The 17,089-nt window shown below is 43.6% G+C and overlaps 1 protein-coding gene across 2 annotated transcripts in view; it reads left to right on the forward strand.

Moving 5' to 3' along the window:
* Positions 1-4,020: 4,020 nt before the first annotated feature.
* PLPP4 (phospholipid phosphatase 4) overlaps positions 4,021-17,089 on the forward strand; it is an 89,724-nt gene continuing 76,655 nt past the window's right edge. The window contains exon 1 of one of the 2 annotated variants that reach the window (XM_083439753.1): positions 4,021-4,770. In XM_083439753.1, the coding sequence (XP_083295879.1) occupies positions 4,715-4,770 (56 nt within the window). In that variant the 5' untranslated portion in view covers positions 4,021-4,714. The remainder of the gene's footprint in view (positions 4,771-17,089) is intronic. The other variant, XM_083439754.1, reaches the window with a different exon arrangement.

Here is a 17,089-nt window from a genome sequence, read left to right on the forward strand (position 1 = left end):
CAGCTCTGACCACTGACTCCTCCCAGTTTAGCTTAACCTTGCCACTTCTAGCCTTCTGAAAACAATAGCTAAGGGAGATGGCATCTGAGGTTAATGGGTCAGAGCCTTTCTTCTCGCTCATAATTTGGGTAGTGGTTTAGATGGGTGTTGGCTCTGAGAGTGCAAATAGTGCAGAATGCAGTGAGCTTGTATAGTCTGGTGACAGGTACTGGCTATGGAGAGAAATTTAATAGTGACATACCAGGTAAGCAGACTGTTCACCATTCTGAATTCTCCCCGTATCATCAAACGGAATACCTGGCTGTAGAGATTTAACAGATAACTCTTGGAGAATCTCTGATCTGATACTTAAATGCTTCATGAGAATGACAGCAGGCATATTATGCCTGACATTTCCATTTACATCTACTACCTGGGGGAAGAGAGAAATCAGCCATTTGGCTTTTGTTATGAAGGAGGAAAAAAAATACATATATTACTATTGAATCTTGGGGATTATTTTAGCCTGTAGGGGATCAGATAAAAAAACACTTCTAACATTTGTTGCTTGCCTAAGCAACCGCTAAGAAGATTCAGCAGTGGCATTCCTTTGCTGGCAACTATATAGACACCTTTTTAGTAATTAAGGCAAAGATCACACAACACAAAGAGAAGCCAAAAATATTACAGAAGGCATGGAATACTCCTAGATACGGAATTATTTATTGCTTTATATGTGTTCAGTTAATGCTGGAATATGTGGCATGCCTAGTTATCCCTGCATCTACAAGTGTTACATTCTAGGTTTGGAATATTTGTATTACTCGTCTCAAGCAGAAGATCTAAAATTTCCACCTGCAGATGACTTGAAAATGACTAGAGTCTCAGCAGACCACTTCATATATATATTTTCCCTTCAGCAATGGCATTTTCATCAAAAGCAGTGCTGTGTTATGAATATCACATGCCCTAGGCTAGGCTGCTTAGAAAGTCCCCTTTAGCCGGAACATTTCGAGGGGGAAATTAGTAGACTGCAGTGATGCCATATTATGAGAAATCACAGGGCCTGTTTCACCAATCTGGCTCTGTAAAAATGGGCTAGATCTCTCTTGTTAGACAAAATAAATCAGGTGCGCCACCAACTAGACATTCTCAGTTCCTCCATAACCTTTCCACAGCTCACCTGACTGGAGATCACAGCCCAGAGCCTGTGCACCTCTATTCCACAGGCACCCAGTGAATAAATCTAGAAAGCCCCATTGCACTTCTGTGCAGGACCAGTTCTTTTGTTGACTACTGTTTACATGAAGACTTAATCAGTAAAGAAAAAAGAGAAGCTATGATAAAGGAATCAAACTAAAAACTGAGATTATATGCCTTACTGAATATGTTGTAGCTATTTCAGTTGATTTCAGGTAGACTATTTTATGCTTCAGCAGCAAACCTTTAACGAGACAACAGCTGGCTTTGAACACTGGAGGATGTTACATGCACGCATGGTATATCAACTATGCCCCAAGAAACCAGAGCCTCCTTAATCCCCCCACCTTTTTTAGTATACTGTGATTGTAACTTTTCATCCACATCCGAGTATAATTACATGCCCAATTGGAATTGTGTTTATCTAGCAGGCCTGAGACTCTAAAAGAACACCTTTTGCGTGTTCAGACCCAGAAACCTCCACCCTAAAAAATAATAATTCACACATGACTCAAATTTTGGTTTGGGTTTTTGGCAGAATTTAGGCCACAACTTCATTGATTACAGAAAGTGACTGGTTGCATAGGCTCTGGTTCAACTAGCTCCCTGTCATGCAGGTAGCGCTGACCCAGGGCACCAGCATAGGTCAGCCAAGGATGAACACCTGGATAAGCGGAAAGCCGGGAATGGGCCAACTCCGCCACTCAAATGTCCCCCTGGACTCAGGCATGGGCAAAACCCCCTCTCAGGGGTTCATGTGCATGGGCATAAATAGGTCCCTCAAACAATTTGGACTGCGTCCCATTGGCCAGATTGCACCCAGCTTTGAGGGACCTACCAATCGGGTGTTGTGGCTGACCAATTGTACCCACCCACAACACAGGGTGTCAGTTTTCCAGGTCTCACCACAATACGTACCCTCTTTAAGGGAGGATCCAGTTTCCCCTCCCCTAGCAATCTGCCCATTGACCAGGGACGATGCATCCAGTTTTGTTACGTGAAGCAAAATAGGAAGGTGCCACCCTGCCATCACTGCCCCGCTGCTGAAACTTCTGGGTGCCGAAGCCTCCCCCTTACCTAGATAGTGTGGCTGCAGCCGCAAAACGGCAACAGTGAGCTCCAGCACATCTCACAGAGCCTACAAGATCTCATGATATTTTGGTGAGCTCCTGCAAGATTTCACTGGTAGCCACTATCACCACTGCTTTTCTGCAAGTGGGGTGGTCTACAGGGCCATCGCCTCTTTGGGTTCTGCTGGTCAAGGCAGCTGCTTCCGCCTGCCTCATGGTCAGCCTGGCCCTGCCATTGATTGAAATGCTGCCCCGTTCTCAGAAGTTAAACAGGTGGCCGTTTTGTTTGTGGCACCCTGGCTTTGGGACACTCTCCTCACAAGAAGGCTCACCTACCACCTGCTCTGCTCTTTTATCTGCTAGGGCAGCGGTGGGCAATGCGTGACCCTCCAGGTATTGTTGGACTCCAACTCCCATGAGCTCCAGGCAGCATGGCCAGTGGCTGGGGATGATGGGAGACCCAGTCCAACAGCATATGGTGAGCCACAGGATCCTTATGCCTTTGCCGGGTGGATATTCCCTAGTCGAAGAGAGTCTTAGCAATGTTCATTGGCATTTTATGGTTTTATGGTTGATTTATCATTTTATATGTTTAATGTGAGCTACCTTGGACAATTAATCAGAAAGACAGGATGTAAATGTGTTCGTTAAATAAAATATATAAAACCTCTGCTGGTTTCAGTGTGGGATATTGGGTGTTGTAAATGTGTATGAGGGGGAGAGAGGGAGTGCCATGCTTGAAGTTTTTCTTGGGAATTTAGCAGGATTATTCTCTCTTCCAAGGTGCCTTTATTTTGCGACTTTTAATATTCCAGTATTATTATCTATGCATGTTCTATCTTCATGCAGTACATTAGAATCAAGATGTTGGGTGATGGGGTGAAGGATTTTAGATATTTTAAGGAGAAAAGCAATAAAAGCACAATCATGTCCAGGCATTTGTGGTCAAGACACTGCTTCTTGTAGTCAGCAGCCAAACTAAACGTGACATTAGTTACATCAATTAATGTGCATGTTTTCCCCAATGTAAATAGCTAATATTGGGGTGGAGAGGGGCACCAAGCAGGAGTTTTACTGTGGCAGGCAAGACAAATTCACTCTTTCCTCCCAACTCTCTGATCCCAATGAAAATTGTGCTCACTCTCCAGCCCACGAGCTGCTATTTGCCCTGGAACCAAATATTCTGTTGGCTATCTTTTAGAAAACCAGTGAAGAGCTTGAGTGCTATAGTTGAAAACTGCATGCAAAAGCTCACACAAAACGCTCTTTTCTTGGTGTGAGGGTCCTGATTCTCATATTCCCGATTCAGCCCTTGTCGAAATTTGTTGACCAGGGGGATGGAAACCTGCTATATTGTGAGGCTATGGTGACCTAGGTTCAAATCTCAATTCACCCATGAAGCTTGCAGAGCACATCGGGACAGCCATTCTTTCACACGCTAGCCTACCTCACAGGGTTGTTGTGAGAACAAAAATGGAAGGAGAGAGTGGAAGCATGATTATGAAGCTAATAAATAAATGCTGATTGGGGATTTTTTTTTGGGGGGGGGGTACTTCTGAAAGATTTTTGCCTTATTTAAATCTCTTCCTGGCGGGGCTTCTGTGTCAGGGGAACAGAAAGCAAACCATTCATCCAAGAAAGCTTTCCTGATGCCTGCCTGCTGAAAGCTTTACCTGCTCCATCTCTGCCTGTGATGCTGCGCTACACAAGTTTGACAGGAGCGTTAGCCCTTATTCCACCACCTTGCAACCCCGTAAACATAACGGGTGATTTTTCACGCCGTACTACACACTGAATGAGCGTTGGCATTTCGCTCCTGGGTAACGCGTCTCTCTGGGCGAAAATGGGCAACTCCGGATGCTGATCAAGAGAGCCAAGGAGATCCTGCCAGAGGGGAATCTCCCGAGCTGGTGGGCGGGAGGCGGAGAGGCAGGAGAGCGTCGGACCACTAGAGGCAGGCAACAGATAGTTTTCCTCGACGGGGAGGAGCATGGAAACCCCCCAGGATCCCTTCAGCCCAGACTGCTCTCGGAAGCGAAAGGCGTCTCTCCTGCCAGGCGTGCTTGGAGCGAGACTGCGAGAGGAAAGGGAGTCCCGGCCAGAAGGCGAAGAGCAGCAGCGTCGGGTGGGCAGCGCGGGAGAGTCAGCAGCAGCTCCAAGAGGCCAGCGCGCCGTCGCCGCAGTCGCGGCTGCCGTCTAGGGCGCAGGCTGCACTCCCGGGCGCTTGGCTGGCGCTTGGCATGGACTCGGAGCGCCGCGCTGGACTCGGCTGGCCACGGAGGGCTCTCTCTCGGGCTCCGGAGAGACGCCGCGCTTGGGCTGAGGTTCTCACCTCCCTGTTGCCTCTTTCCATGGGATTAAAAGCAAGGTGGTGAAGCAGCCGCCGGCCGAGTGGATCGGACCTCTCACCTGCCTCCACACCACCATCACCCCCCCAAAAGCCCGTCTTCTCTTTGGACCGAGCCATGTGGGACCTCGCTCTGGAGGTGGGGATACGGGTCCTTCTCTTCGGCGTCTTCATGTAAGTAGCCCAGGAAGTTTCCTCTAGACGGCGGTTGCCTCGCCAGCGCGCACCAACCGATTATTTATTTATTTATTTATTTATTTATTTTAAAAAAAGCTCCGTTGCCAGAACCGGGGAGAGTTGGAGGGGAGGGGATAGACTAGATGGCCTTTGGGTGCTGCCAACCTGGGAGATCTGTGGCTGCAGGAGGGAGAGGCTCCAGCTGCTCGCCCTACCTGTCAAGGTGGGCAGGGAGGACCTGCGGTACTGAAAGCTTCCCAAAATGAACTTGCCTCCCCTTAAAGCCTTACTCTAACCAAAGGGTACCCTCTCTTTTAACTTAAAAGTCTTTCTCTATACCTCCCCCCCCCCGCCCAATATGCGAAGTCTGCTTGTGGTCGCACGGTAGGAAAAGAAATGCACTCTGCACGCGCTCAGACACCTTTCTCTATCACACCTCTGCGTGCTCCAGAGTTAAGTCCTGTCACTGGAAACAGGCAGCCTTGGCACAAACGAATCCTGCCGCAAAGAACGTGTTTTTCACTCCGAACGCTGCCTGAGGGGAGGGGTGTTAAAATGCTCCCAACAGTAAAACATTGACACAACCGGCCATTGGTTGGTGCAGTTTGTTCCACAGGGGGAAAAGAAATAAAATATTTTCTTCTTCTCGTGAAAATTAATAATTCTGAAGAATTTGTAAAACAGCACCATCTAGATAATGGAACATGATTGCAACGTGTGGCTGCAAAGTGTCCCTCTGTATAAGTTCTGTTCATTATCTGCTGGGAATGGTTTAGAAGGGGAGGAGGGGATCAACACCAGGAGAAATCCCTTTTTTGTTCCTCAATATTTGTGCCTTTCTCTGCTTCACTTACAGTGCAATCCGGTGCCTGTCTCCCCAAAAGTAAGCCCCATGACTAGCACTGTGTTTGTTCTATGGCTTGTTTAAATTTTGCTCCGTTAAAAATAAATAATTCATTGTTAGTGGCTCACTTTAGTATCCTATCCATACTTTCTATTCTCCCTCAACCTGCTTCAACTTTTCTGTTCCTTCTCTTCTCCTCATTCTAACTTTCGGTTGCGATCCTATGCCCACTTACAAGGGAGTAAGCCCTGCTGAACCCAGTGGCACTAACTTCCGAGTTAACACAGGAAGCTGGCTTATACTGAGTCAGACCATTGGTCCATCTAGTTCAGTACTGCCTTCACTGACTGGCAGTAGCTCTCCAGGGTTTTTACCAGCCCTCCCTGGAGATGCCCATGATTAGACATAGGACCTTCTGCATGCTCTAACCCTAAGCTGCAGCCCTTTCCCAACATGCTGTAAGGTGGCAGCCCTATGGCTGCTTACTCCAGAATATGTCCCGTTGACGTCAGTGAGACTTACTTTTTGAGTAGTCATGCATAGGCTTGTAGTGTCAAAAAAATAATAATGTACAGAAAGTGATAAATAGCACCAAGGTTGCTAGCAGAGTTGTTTGTTTCAATTCCTCACTCCACCAAGGATAGAAAAAACATGCTTCCTTTTACCAGTTGAACAACATCAAGGCATCTTGACCTGAGAGGCCAGGTGCTGCAGTGAGGCTTGGTTTATATGCTCTGTTCTCTCCTCCTTGCCTGTGCCAGGAATCTGCTGAATAGGTTCCTCCTGCCTTTTGCTGGAAGCTGACAAGAGGGAGAAAGATGACTGTGATTTGGGACAGAAGAAAACAGGTTTTTGTCCTGCTGCCTCCACAGCCTCCCTGCACCACTGCTGCTTCTTAATTGGCTGGGACGCTTATGTTAGTGTTGCATGTTTGATAACTGTAAAGGATCTTGGACACTTGTGCTGAGTAATTTCCACCAAGTGTTTGGCTTTTGTAGTGCATGCTGTAGCTTGGAAGTAGTAGAAAACAGTTGCCGATTCTCATCTTTTTTTAAAAAAGAAAGTGAATCAGCTGTATTTGGTGCCTTGTTTTGTCTTTTTTTTCCTTGCAGGGTGGAGGAGGACATGTTATGTAACATAACTTAAAAATGGTGCAGGGTCTATTTTGCTCAAAGGGACTCTGGAGCTAAAAAAGGAATCTTGTGTGCATTTATTAATGATTTGTCACATTTCTTGTTTTTAAACAAAAACTCACCCTTCTGTACTCCACCTTTCTTAGAAGAGGCAAGCCACCTTTCTCTAAGGAAAAAAAAATATTATGTAGCAGATATTTCCCCTCCATAGGGAACACACTTGGCTTTCACTTTACAGCCTTGAAATGCCACACAGCAGTTGGTAACCCTTATGATCATACTTGGGATTCTCCTTTCCATTGAAACCTGCAGCATGGACTAAGGATTTGAAGAGCATGTATTCAGCACAAAGTAAAAGAACAACGCAAATCTGTTTAAATAACTTCTCACAAGTGTTTCGTTCAGCAAGGCTACCTTAAGGAGCTTCCAAAGTAACATTAAGGGCTTGCTCCAATGACTGGATGTGAGATTTCTCCGTACTCCCTCCTTTGCCTGTTAATACCAGCCTTCACCCTCCAGATACACTGATCAGAAAAGCTTACGGTACAATTTTGTTTGGATCAACTTTTTATTAAGTTTGTGCATGCTGAAAGTGTTCACTTTTATGCTGCTAAGCCTGGAAGGATTTGCAGTGCACATTTTGTGATTTCTGTTCTCTGTGTCAGTAGAATATTTGTTTGACTATAGAGAAAGCAAAGGGAGTGGTGTTGGCCCATAATAAAACTCCACATTAGGGGTTTTTATTAGGCCAATCAATACGTTACAAAATAGTGTGCATGCTTTCAGTTAAATATTCAGAATAGTCCTGCCTGGTTGCTGAGCACACGAGCCAAAACTGATGAGAGGGAGGAGAAAGACTCCCTTTCCGTGGGATCTCCCCTTCTGCTTTTTTAAAAAAAGACCTCCCTCTGGTACCACTAAAAATGACAGATGGGGTGTTAAAAAGGTTGCAGTTTGAAATGCCCCATAAGAAAACCCAATGCAGGGAAATCTTCACAGAATTGTACTGTAGGCTATGAGAGGAAAAGCAAACATTAATGTTCCAGCTTGGATTGGCTACCACATCAGTTGGTTGTGTGCGGAAACATGTAAATAGTGTAGTAAGACACCAAGTGTGGGGTTTAACTAGGGTCACTTTCATTTGCTACACTGTAGGATCTGAATGGGTGGAAAACATATGTGGGGATAATCTTCAATACTTCTAACAGGGAAATAAAGCAGATATAACTGGATGAAACTCCCCTGCCAAGGAAAGAAGTAGTGAAATATATCCCCCAGCCCCCTGGCCACACCTTTCAAGTGAGGAGGAAAGTCTTCCTATCTCATCTCTCCTTGGTGCCTCGTAGCTCTGAGTGAGTGATACAGGTTACCCCCCCCCCCAAATGATTCATATGGTGCTCCTGGGTCTCACAGCCCTGAGTGCAAGCCTCAGGAATCACCATTCACCTGCAAAAATGTCTCGGGGTGCCTACCTGTTCCTGCACATACCTGCCAAGCCATCAAATACAACCCAACCTATTTAACTTGGGCCCCTCACTAACGGTCAGTCTTCAGAGCAGAAAAAAACCAAAAGCCATTCTTCCAGGTCAATCAAAACATGGGACAAAAAGATTCCCATTCAACTCTTTGACACCAGCCAGCAAATTCTATACTGCATATAGGGAGAGATAGATTGTTGTTGGTCAGAAGCTGTGAGGAACACCTCTAGGTGGGGCATGCTTAAAGCTGTTGCTTTCTCTTCCCACAAGCTGGCACTTTGCCCATCAGTGATTCCTGGAAGCATCAGATGTATCCACCGAGTCCTTTCCAGATGAGATAAGCATGGTTGCATGCAGGCATAGATATCCTTTTCTAAATGGGAGTGAATGAGTTCAAGATTGGGATGCAGTATAAGGGAGGACAGATCAAACAGCTACAGTCTTCAACCCAGCTGAAGAAAAGGGGAAATCCTCTGACTGTGTTGACTGGGGCTGATGGGAGATGGAGTTCAACAGCATGCAAAGGTTTGTTGGCTACCCACAGAGAATATGCTCCTGTTAACATTGAAGGTGAGACTAGAGTTACTTCAGAAGAATGGAAGGTGGCAAAATTCTTAATCGGGGAGCAAGACTGTTGCTGCATTAAAGTGAACAACTTGGGGTTGGGGCTATACTTTCTGAGATGTTTCATGCTTTTCCAGTTCTGTTGGTCTTGAGTTTAGATAGAAGGCTTGTAGTTATTCTCAGTTCTTTAAAAAAACATGAGCTGGTTAACATGCTGTGTAAGACAAAAGTTTACCCTGTACTGGCAAATGTAGAGATTACCATCTTTTGTTCAGCTTGATTGCTTTTTAATTAACATTGATGATCATGCCATCTGATGTTTCCAGAACTGGCTGAAAATGTTGGTACAACAACTTTCGACTACTTTGTTGCACATCAATGGCTGATAGCTTCTGAACTAGGAGATTCCCCGTCATGGTTGGCTGTGGGCTGGAGGGTTGTGGTCTATTCAGTGAAAATTTTGCAGTTGCCTAAAAGAAGGAGCCTTGAATGGGGGCTTCTCCAGGTTGAATCTGTTTGTTTCTTAGAGAGCTGAGGCTTGTCCATAGGGAAGTTGCCTGATATTGAGCTAGAACATTGGTCTATTGTCTACACCAGGAGTTGGGAACATCAGGCCCAGGGCTGAATGTGGTGCTCCAAGCTTCTTTGTCTGGTAGGACAGGCCATTCACTCCACCAGCCTTACCCCATGCTCTACTTCCCTGCTTTTGCTTGGCTGATGTATTGTGATGATGCCTCTTGCTTACTGAATGGAGAGGTGCGTGTGAACATGTTTGTAGAAAAATCTGACTTTTGCATGGCTGGAATGTAGCCTCCTATACATATCTGTTTCTCTGCTCACTTTTGCTGCTGGCCCCACCCTCAGGAGGCTCTCTTTGAGGTGATACAGCCCCTGAGCTGAAAACATTTCTGCATCCCTGGACTGCACGGAATGGCAGGAACTCTCCACCATTTCACATTGAAGTCTTAGTTGCACTCCTACCTGGAGATACCAGGATTTGAATCTGCTACTTTTTACATCCAAAGCATATAATATTACCAAGAAGCTTCCTCCTTTTAACTGATTTCCCACCTGTTCCATTATGTTATGTTCATAAACCTTCTACCCCGACTGTGGAACTCTCCCCTCTGAAATTCAGCAGGTGCCTATACTTGTTTCATTCAGACACAGCTTAGAACTTGGCTCTTCACTCTGGCTTTTGTAAGTTATTAATACCCAGCTGGAACTGCAGTTTTCTTTTTCCATTTCTGTGATTAATTGTTCAGGGTATTGTATTCTGCTCATAATTGTTATGGTCTTGTATTTTTTATTTAAATAGATTTTATTGTTTACTTGCCCAGATAGCTCCAGATGGAGAGTGGACTATAAATATTTTAAAAGAATACATTTGTCAATTGACAGCACAAAAATGCCACCACTCTCTTGACAAGGAAACATTCCCATTGAATAGATGAAAATAATGATGAGGGAATTTAAGTGCCTGGTGTATCTGTTGCTGGAGCTTGGTAGCACAGAAAAATGCAATGCCACTCCCTTCTAAAAGGCAAAAGTCATTGGGATTTGTATTGTTGCTGATAGAGTGTTAGCTGAATGAGGTTTCAAAAGCACATTGCCCCCCTTCTATGCATATATATATATATAGAGAGAGAGAGAGATGAATAATGCTTGATAAATGTGACATCTTCATGTTAAAGCAGTTAGTCTGTTGCTCCATAAATGTTGTCCCACATAAATTGGTAAGGCTGATAAAATACAGAACAGCACCAGAATTCATACTTGGATGCCCTCATTATGGAAACGACTAGGCATGGATTCAGGCAACATGATTTTAATGATAATTACAATAGATGTTGTGGAAGCTTGGTTGTTAGTTGATTTGTGATAAAAGAGTCAAATAAAGATGGAATTGTATTTGTCAGGAGTACTTTCAGTGGGACTCCTGCTGGCAAGTGATAAGATTTCCATGTGTGCTAACCACCATGGGAACTACTCACAGATTTATGCTAGTATGATGCATTTTGCTACAATCCTCTGTTATGTTTTATGTGTTTGTGTTTAGTAGAAGGGTCTGGGGTGAGCTAGTGTAGCAGAATGGCTATGAAACTGAACGTTCGACCAGAAAGTAAGTCCTGGTGGAAAAGACATCTCACCTCTGCCAGAAATTAATTACCAGGGCACAAGAAAGTCCTGATAATTCCCTTCCCTAGAAGCAAGAGGGTGATCATACTGATTACAGGAACGCATTTTAGATCACTGAAGTAGTGCATTCATGTCATGACAAAGCATGGTTTGTTGCAAGGATAGACTATTGCAGGAGTGCAGAAGCTGGGGCCCACCCAATGCTGTTGGAACTCCAGTTCCCAGAGTAGCATAATAATGGCTGTGGAACTAGTTCCCAAACAATACTTTTCCAGTGGGGTTTACCAAGGGTCAGCAAAATGGCGATGAGTTCGTCTTTCTTGTATTGTGGGCCACTATTGTCTAATGTTATTCCCACAACAGGAGAAACCAGTTTCATGGTGTTCATTTCTATGAAATCCTCATCACTGTAGTGGTAACTTAAAAGACAACCCCATTTCTCTTAGTTTTCCTTATCTTCCCCCATAGGTCTGATGTGCTACCTGAAAAAGTGAACCATGAACCACAGTTCTAATATTCCCCCCCCCCCCAAGGCTGCAGGAACTGAAACTGCACTTTTCTCAGGAGAAGGGGGAGAGTTGGTGAAACTCTTTTTGTTCTTTGTGACGATGTCGTAGAGTTGCTGGTTCATCTGGGGCAAATGCTGTCAGGTTTGCATTCTGTATTCATGGGAATAAACTCCACTCTTCCTTGAATACTAAAGTTGGATGAAAGTGGAGAAAGAAAAATAGAATTTTTATCAAGCCAGGTAATCAAATTCATTGCTGGATCAAAAGATTGATTTTAATGAGAAGGGATTTGCAAATTATTACTGGTTTTCTAAGGTATCTATTACTCCAAATACATTTCCAGAGTCTGGCACTTTAAACCACATAAGAGAGACATCCTGTGTTCATTGGTTCTAGCTTTAATGAATGAAAAATAAGTACAGGCAGAAAAGTTAACTTGTCCCACCAGATCATCTTTAACAGGAATTCAGTTGATAATCAGATAACAGTAAAAGAGCCATCTGTTTTGCATATATAGTATCCTGGCCATGTTCTTTAACTGTGATAGCAAACACCAGTGCTGTAATGGGCTATTTTCTTTGTGTTGTGCATAAAATTCTCCCAATAGTCTGCCTTTCCTTGCAGTACAGCCAAGAATGGGTGCTGTCCAGTAGGACAGTATTGATGCCCTGTTTCAGGACAATGGACAGTACCTATATTTATAGTACTTCCACTTCTCCAGAGCACCAACAGTAGTGCAGTGCAAGGGTGATGTGCAGAGCACATAATAACCTTGAATGCCTGTGCACACTCATGGGACTAGCTTTTTTTCCTCACCATGCCTCTCTTTTGTGAGCATCCAGCACTCAAGATTCAGACTGGTTTTTGCATGTGAATGACCCTGGCTGGACTTGAGTAGCAATCTCCAGCTATTTCAAAGTGATGAAAACTCTTGGGCCTAAGTTATTGCAGAGCACTGGGGTGTGACACGTATTTGAGTTAGAGTGGGAGTATGGCATTCATAAAAGTAATAAAACTGCAAGCAATTGTTTGAGATGGCATCAGCTGTACTTGATAAATGAGTAATTAATAACCTAATTAAAATTTGAGTAAGTGAATACTCCTTTGCATTTAGAAATATCAAATGGTGAAGGTTACCTCATCCTCCAGGGTGTTCTGCTACTGAAGTTAGATAGCTTAAGTAGCCTAATGATGGTTCAAATCAGGGGTAAGATAAGTGTATGCTTTTGAAGGCAGAATGAAGTGAAGGCTTTTGAAGGCAGAATGTTTGACCTAGCAGGTCGATTCAGACGTAATTCAGAGTCATAGCTAGACATTTCTGTGCCCAGTAAATAGTTGAATATCTATCTGCATCCCCGCTTTACTCTTTTGAGTAATGGTGTTTTTTCCCCACAAGCAGACACAAGAGATAAAGTAGATTGCTTTGCAATCCTGGTTCCCTTTCCTGCCTTTTCTTGGAGAGAAAAAGCCTGCCAGATCCTCCTGTTCTCTGTCCATCTCTGTTGGGGCAACCTTTTTGGTATCAAGGTGTGCATTCCATTCTGGATAACCTTTTGGACTGCATGCCTGAGGTAGGCAGGGCCAGAAGCAAAAGCAGGTGGAGGAACAAAAGTACATCTTACTTTTGTACAGTAGGTTTAATTTCTACACACACTCGCACACACCTTTCTATTCTTCAACCAGGGAAGCTAAGAGAAATTGTGGATTTCAAGAGTACATTGCAGCTAGGCAAGAACATTCAAGGAGGATGCAAAGCCTGGCAGACCAATGAAGGTGTGGCTTGGATAAAGGTTGTGTGCCTGGGGAGAGTCCTGAGGACCAGCTGGATAGGTCTGGTGGACCACATTTGGTCTTCAAGTTGAGGTTCCCCATCTCTGATCTATGGGCAAAACCAGAAGGGGAATCCCTCCCCCATTAGGTTATGAGGGTTCATGTGAGTTTTATTGTATGAGAACTCTTGCCCATCTAGAGGAGGAGATGGAAAGGAAAGTAGGGCTACTGAACTCCTTTCCTCACTTTAGCTGATGTTGTATCTGGGGTTGGAAGTGGCATTGTGATGGGATGGTGCACAAAAACAATTAACTCCCAAAGGGGAAGAACTATTGCTCAGTGGTAGCGTCTAAGCTTTGTATTCAAAAAGTCCCAGGTTTGATCATCACCTTGAAGACCCATTGAGCTAGCTGGATCAACTGATGTTATGCAGCATGTCAGCACCCAATGCTTTTATTTTATTAAGTTTCTGACCTTCTGTAGCCACCTGTTTGCATGTAGCATGCTGGATGCTGTAGGATGAAATATAGGGTTGAACATCCAGACTTTAGACAGGGGGGTGGGATGAATCACACCACCAAAATGACAACTTAGATATGGTGTTATGATGTTAAAATGAATGACAGTGAGGATGCGATATGGATAATAGAAGTTGAGGGGAGATTGCATGATCTAGAACCTGCTTAAACAAAGGTTCAGTTTTAACGTGGAACCTCAAGGCAGATGTCGGCAGAGGAACACAGACCACTAATTCTACATGGTTTAGTACTGCTGAAAGTGTATAAAGCAGATCTCTACTTGTGGAGACCATAATGCCTGAATAAGGCTTGCAGTGATGCTAAATCAAAATGTTCCTTTTGAAGAGTGTCACTATTTTTTGCTGTTAGACTAGACACAGCACAAAGTCAGAGTGAAGTTTATGGCTTCTTCATAGTTTTGTGGTATTTAAAGGACCACCTTACTTTTTATATCCCTGCACTACATTTATGGTCCATCACTGAGGCATGATTGACTGCTCTTGTAATGTCATGTTATCACTAACTAGAAATGTGCATGCAGAGTTGTGGCTACTGAGATTATGGAACGTTGTGTCCACTGGAATCAGGCTGGCACTATCTGCAATGTGTTTTAGGCATTAGCTAAGTGTTAATAAAAATGGCTAAATAATAAAATGTTATTGTTCCAGCAAGTCTTTGAAGGTGTCTCATATTGTATTTCTGTGAACTCATTGATATATACTGTATTTTATTATGTTCTCTGCATTGATTTGTGAGCTTGGTTTCTACATTTTGTATCTTGTATACCTGATACCATATAAATATATTTATCTGGATTGCAAGATACAAATTGGAACAAAGTGTCTGCTCATTAAACACTTGAAGTAGATTTGGGTGTATTTTTTTAAAAAAAAGAAACATGGCTGCTTATCAGATGCATGGACTTTAAAAATACAACAGTGACAAGGTGGGGCATGGTTGTCATTAGGTAGGAATAATTTTATTTGCTTAGCTAAAAGCCATAACAAAACAGAATGCAAAAAATAAACAATAGAAAAAAAAAATCATAGTTGAGTCACAAATTTAGCTCTTGATTTCCTGGCTGCCAGCCATTATCAAACTGCAAAAAAGCCTACATACCATGCATGCCTTTGCATGGTCGCAATTAGCTTTTTGGTGAGATGGCATTCATAAAAAGAATGCTATTTTGTGACTTTTCAGATTTGGCTACTGCAGCCATGACTGGGATCTAGTGTTGATTAAGGTGACATTGTCTAACATTAAAAATTGTTTCACGTGTTGATTAAGAACAACATCTTTTCAGGGCCATTTTATCATAGCTTGAGATCTTCACTGATTGTGAGGTAATTCACAGTAGAAATGTCATTCAGGGTAATTGGATTGTGCTTTAGAAGCAATATCTTGTTAACAGCATCCCTTGGAGACATGTGTTTATCTGTGGGGTGATATGGATGTAATCTGTATAGACATGTACATTATTATTATTGAATAGTTATTATATTAAATCTGTGTAATCCTACGTCAGTTAAGACTTAATCAGCTATTGGTAACCCAGACTTGTCCTTTGTGGGTGGCATAACAAATGCATTCACTCATGACTATAGATAGAATCCTACATTTCAGTCCCCGTGAGAAACAAAGATACGAACGTGTTTTCTTCTGTCCCACCTTTGCTGTATGATGATGCAAAAGTTCATCAAATTGGTCCTGTCTCTCACCTTATTTATATTTAATCTCAATGCGGGTGTTTTCTGCAGGGTGTGTGTGTGACGGTGGCTCTCATTTACTATTGCAAGCCTCCTCAACATGGAGCATGCCATTTTTACGTACTTCAAGGTACCAGCAAACAACTGGTGATTTAAGAAGTAGCATTAGTACTAAGTAAGCAGAAAGGATTAAAGCTTTTATATTGGCACGAAATTGTGGTGGGGAGTAGAAAATAGACCATCCAACAGCGCAGGCAATTGATCTTCAGAAGATTATGTATTTAATGCAGACAGAGTAATTTTGTCTCAAGCTCTTCCTGATATGACTTGATGGACAATGAATTGGGGTTCCTCTGCAGAAAGATTTTTGGTGCCTCAGATACAACTTTTTCTTGAAACAGTCTCCTTGAGAAGCCAGAACAATTTTATATGATTTCCAGATGTCTGTGCACCTGTCTTTTGACCAGTGTGGACTGTCAGAAAGATGGCAAGGAAGGGGAAGGGGCAAAGGCAGTTTGGTGACAGCCCTCCCAAATGAAATACCCACTTAAGAAGAGCAGGAAGGACAAACATATCTTAAGGGTTGTTTTTATCCCAGGAAGTTGATTCTCTCTGTCTGCCCTCCCTGTATTTACATGCTTGGAAAGTCTGAGATTACAATGGAAAGGTGGCCTATGTTTAAAACTACAGGCATCGTCAACATTTGGTGGGCATCCTGCTAATGACAGATTAATGTTCCTGACTGTTCTCTTATCTGTTCTGAACTCTGCTGTCTGCAAGGAGTAACTAAACTGCTGAACCATTTGCTACATTTGTGCTATGGTTGTCTTTGCGGGGAATGAATCATAGACTTGTAGAATTGGAAAGGATTCCCAAGGCTCATCTGGTCCAACCTCTGCAATGCAGGAATCTAAACTAAATCATGACTAACCAATGACCATCCAATCTCTAATGTCATGTTATGGTTGAGTCACTCGATGACCCTGGATTAGAGTGGAGCTGAGTGCGCTCTACAGCTCTTCTGTTCCTGTTTTCAGAGGTGATGAAATTCTTGCCCAGCTTCCTGTCAAGAGCAGCTTAAGGACATGTGTGGCTGCCTCATGTGGTAAACCACTGAAATGCATGAAGAAACCTTCTTAACTGCCCCCCACTTCCCACTACGCTGGCTGATCATTGTTTTTTCCTTGCAGGAAAAAGGTATAAAAGGCTTCCCCTCTTCATCTGTGTCTTGCTTGAGCAGCAAACTCTGCCTAAGCCCTGGCATATCTCTGCATTTCTGATCTTTCCTTGAATCCTGATTTGTTCTCCCCCCTTGCCTGCATGTTCTCCATTGGATCCTAGTAATACTTTGGTTCTGCTTCCTGGTTTGATCTTTGATTGCTCTTTGATCCAGAGTCCTGGCTCCCAACTCCGGACTTGCTCCAGACTACCATACTTCCCATGGCCCAGCCCTTCCTTGCTGGTCTGGCTGCATCTGCTGGTGGGCTTCCTGCCTTCCACCTCACCAGCTGTATTGGGTACCAGTCACTGCTGCTTCGGCACTTTCCACATCCTTGTCAATAAGTCACCATCAATTTCATCTTCCTTGTTGTCATTTTTCAGTAACCCTTCAACAACGAAGCTGCCAAGGGCTCTTGTTGAGACAAGACTGTGAA

Source organism: Podarcis tiliguerta (assembly GCF_965153285.1).
Source record: "Podarcis tiliguerta genome assembly, chromosome: 5".
Classification (NCBI taxonomy): Eukaryota; Metazoa; Chordata; class Lepidosauria; order Squamata; family Lacertidae; genus Podarcis; species Podarcis tiliguerta.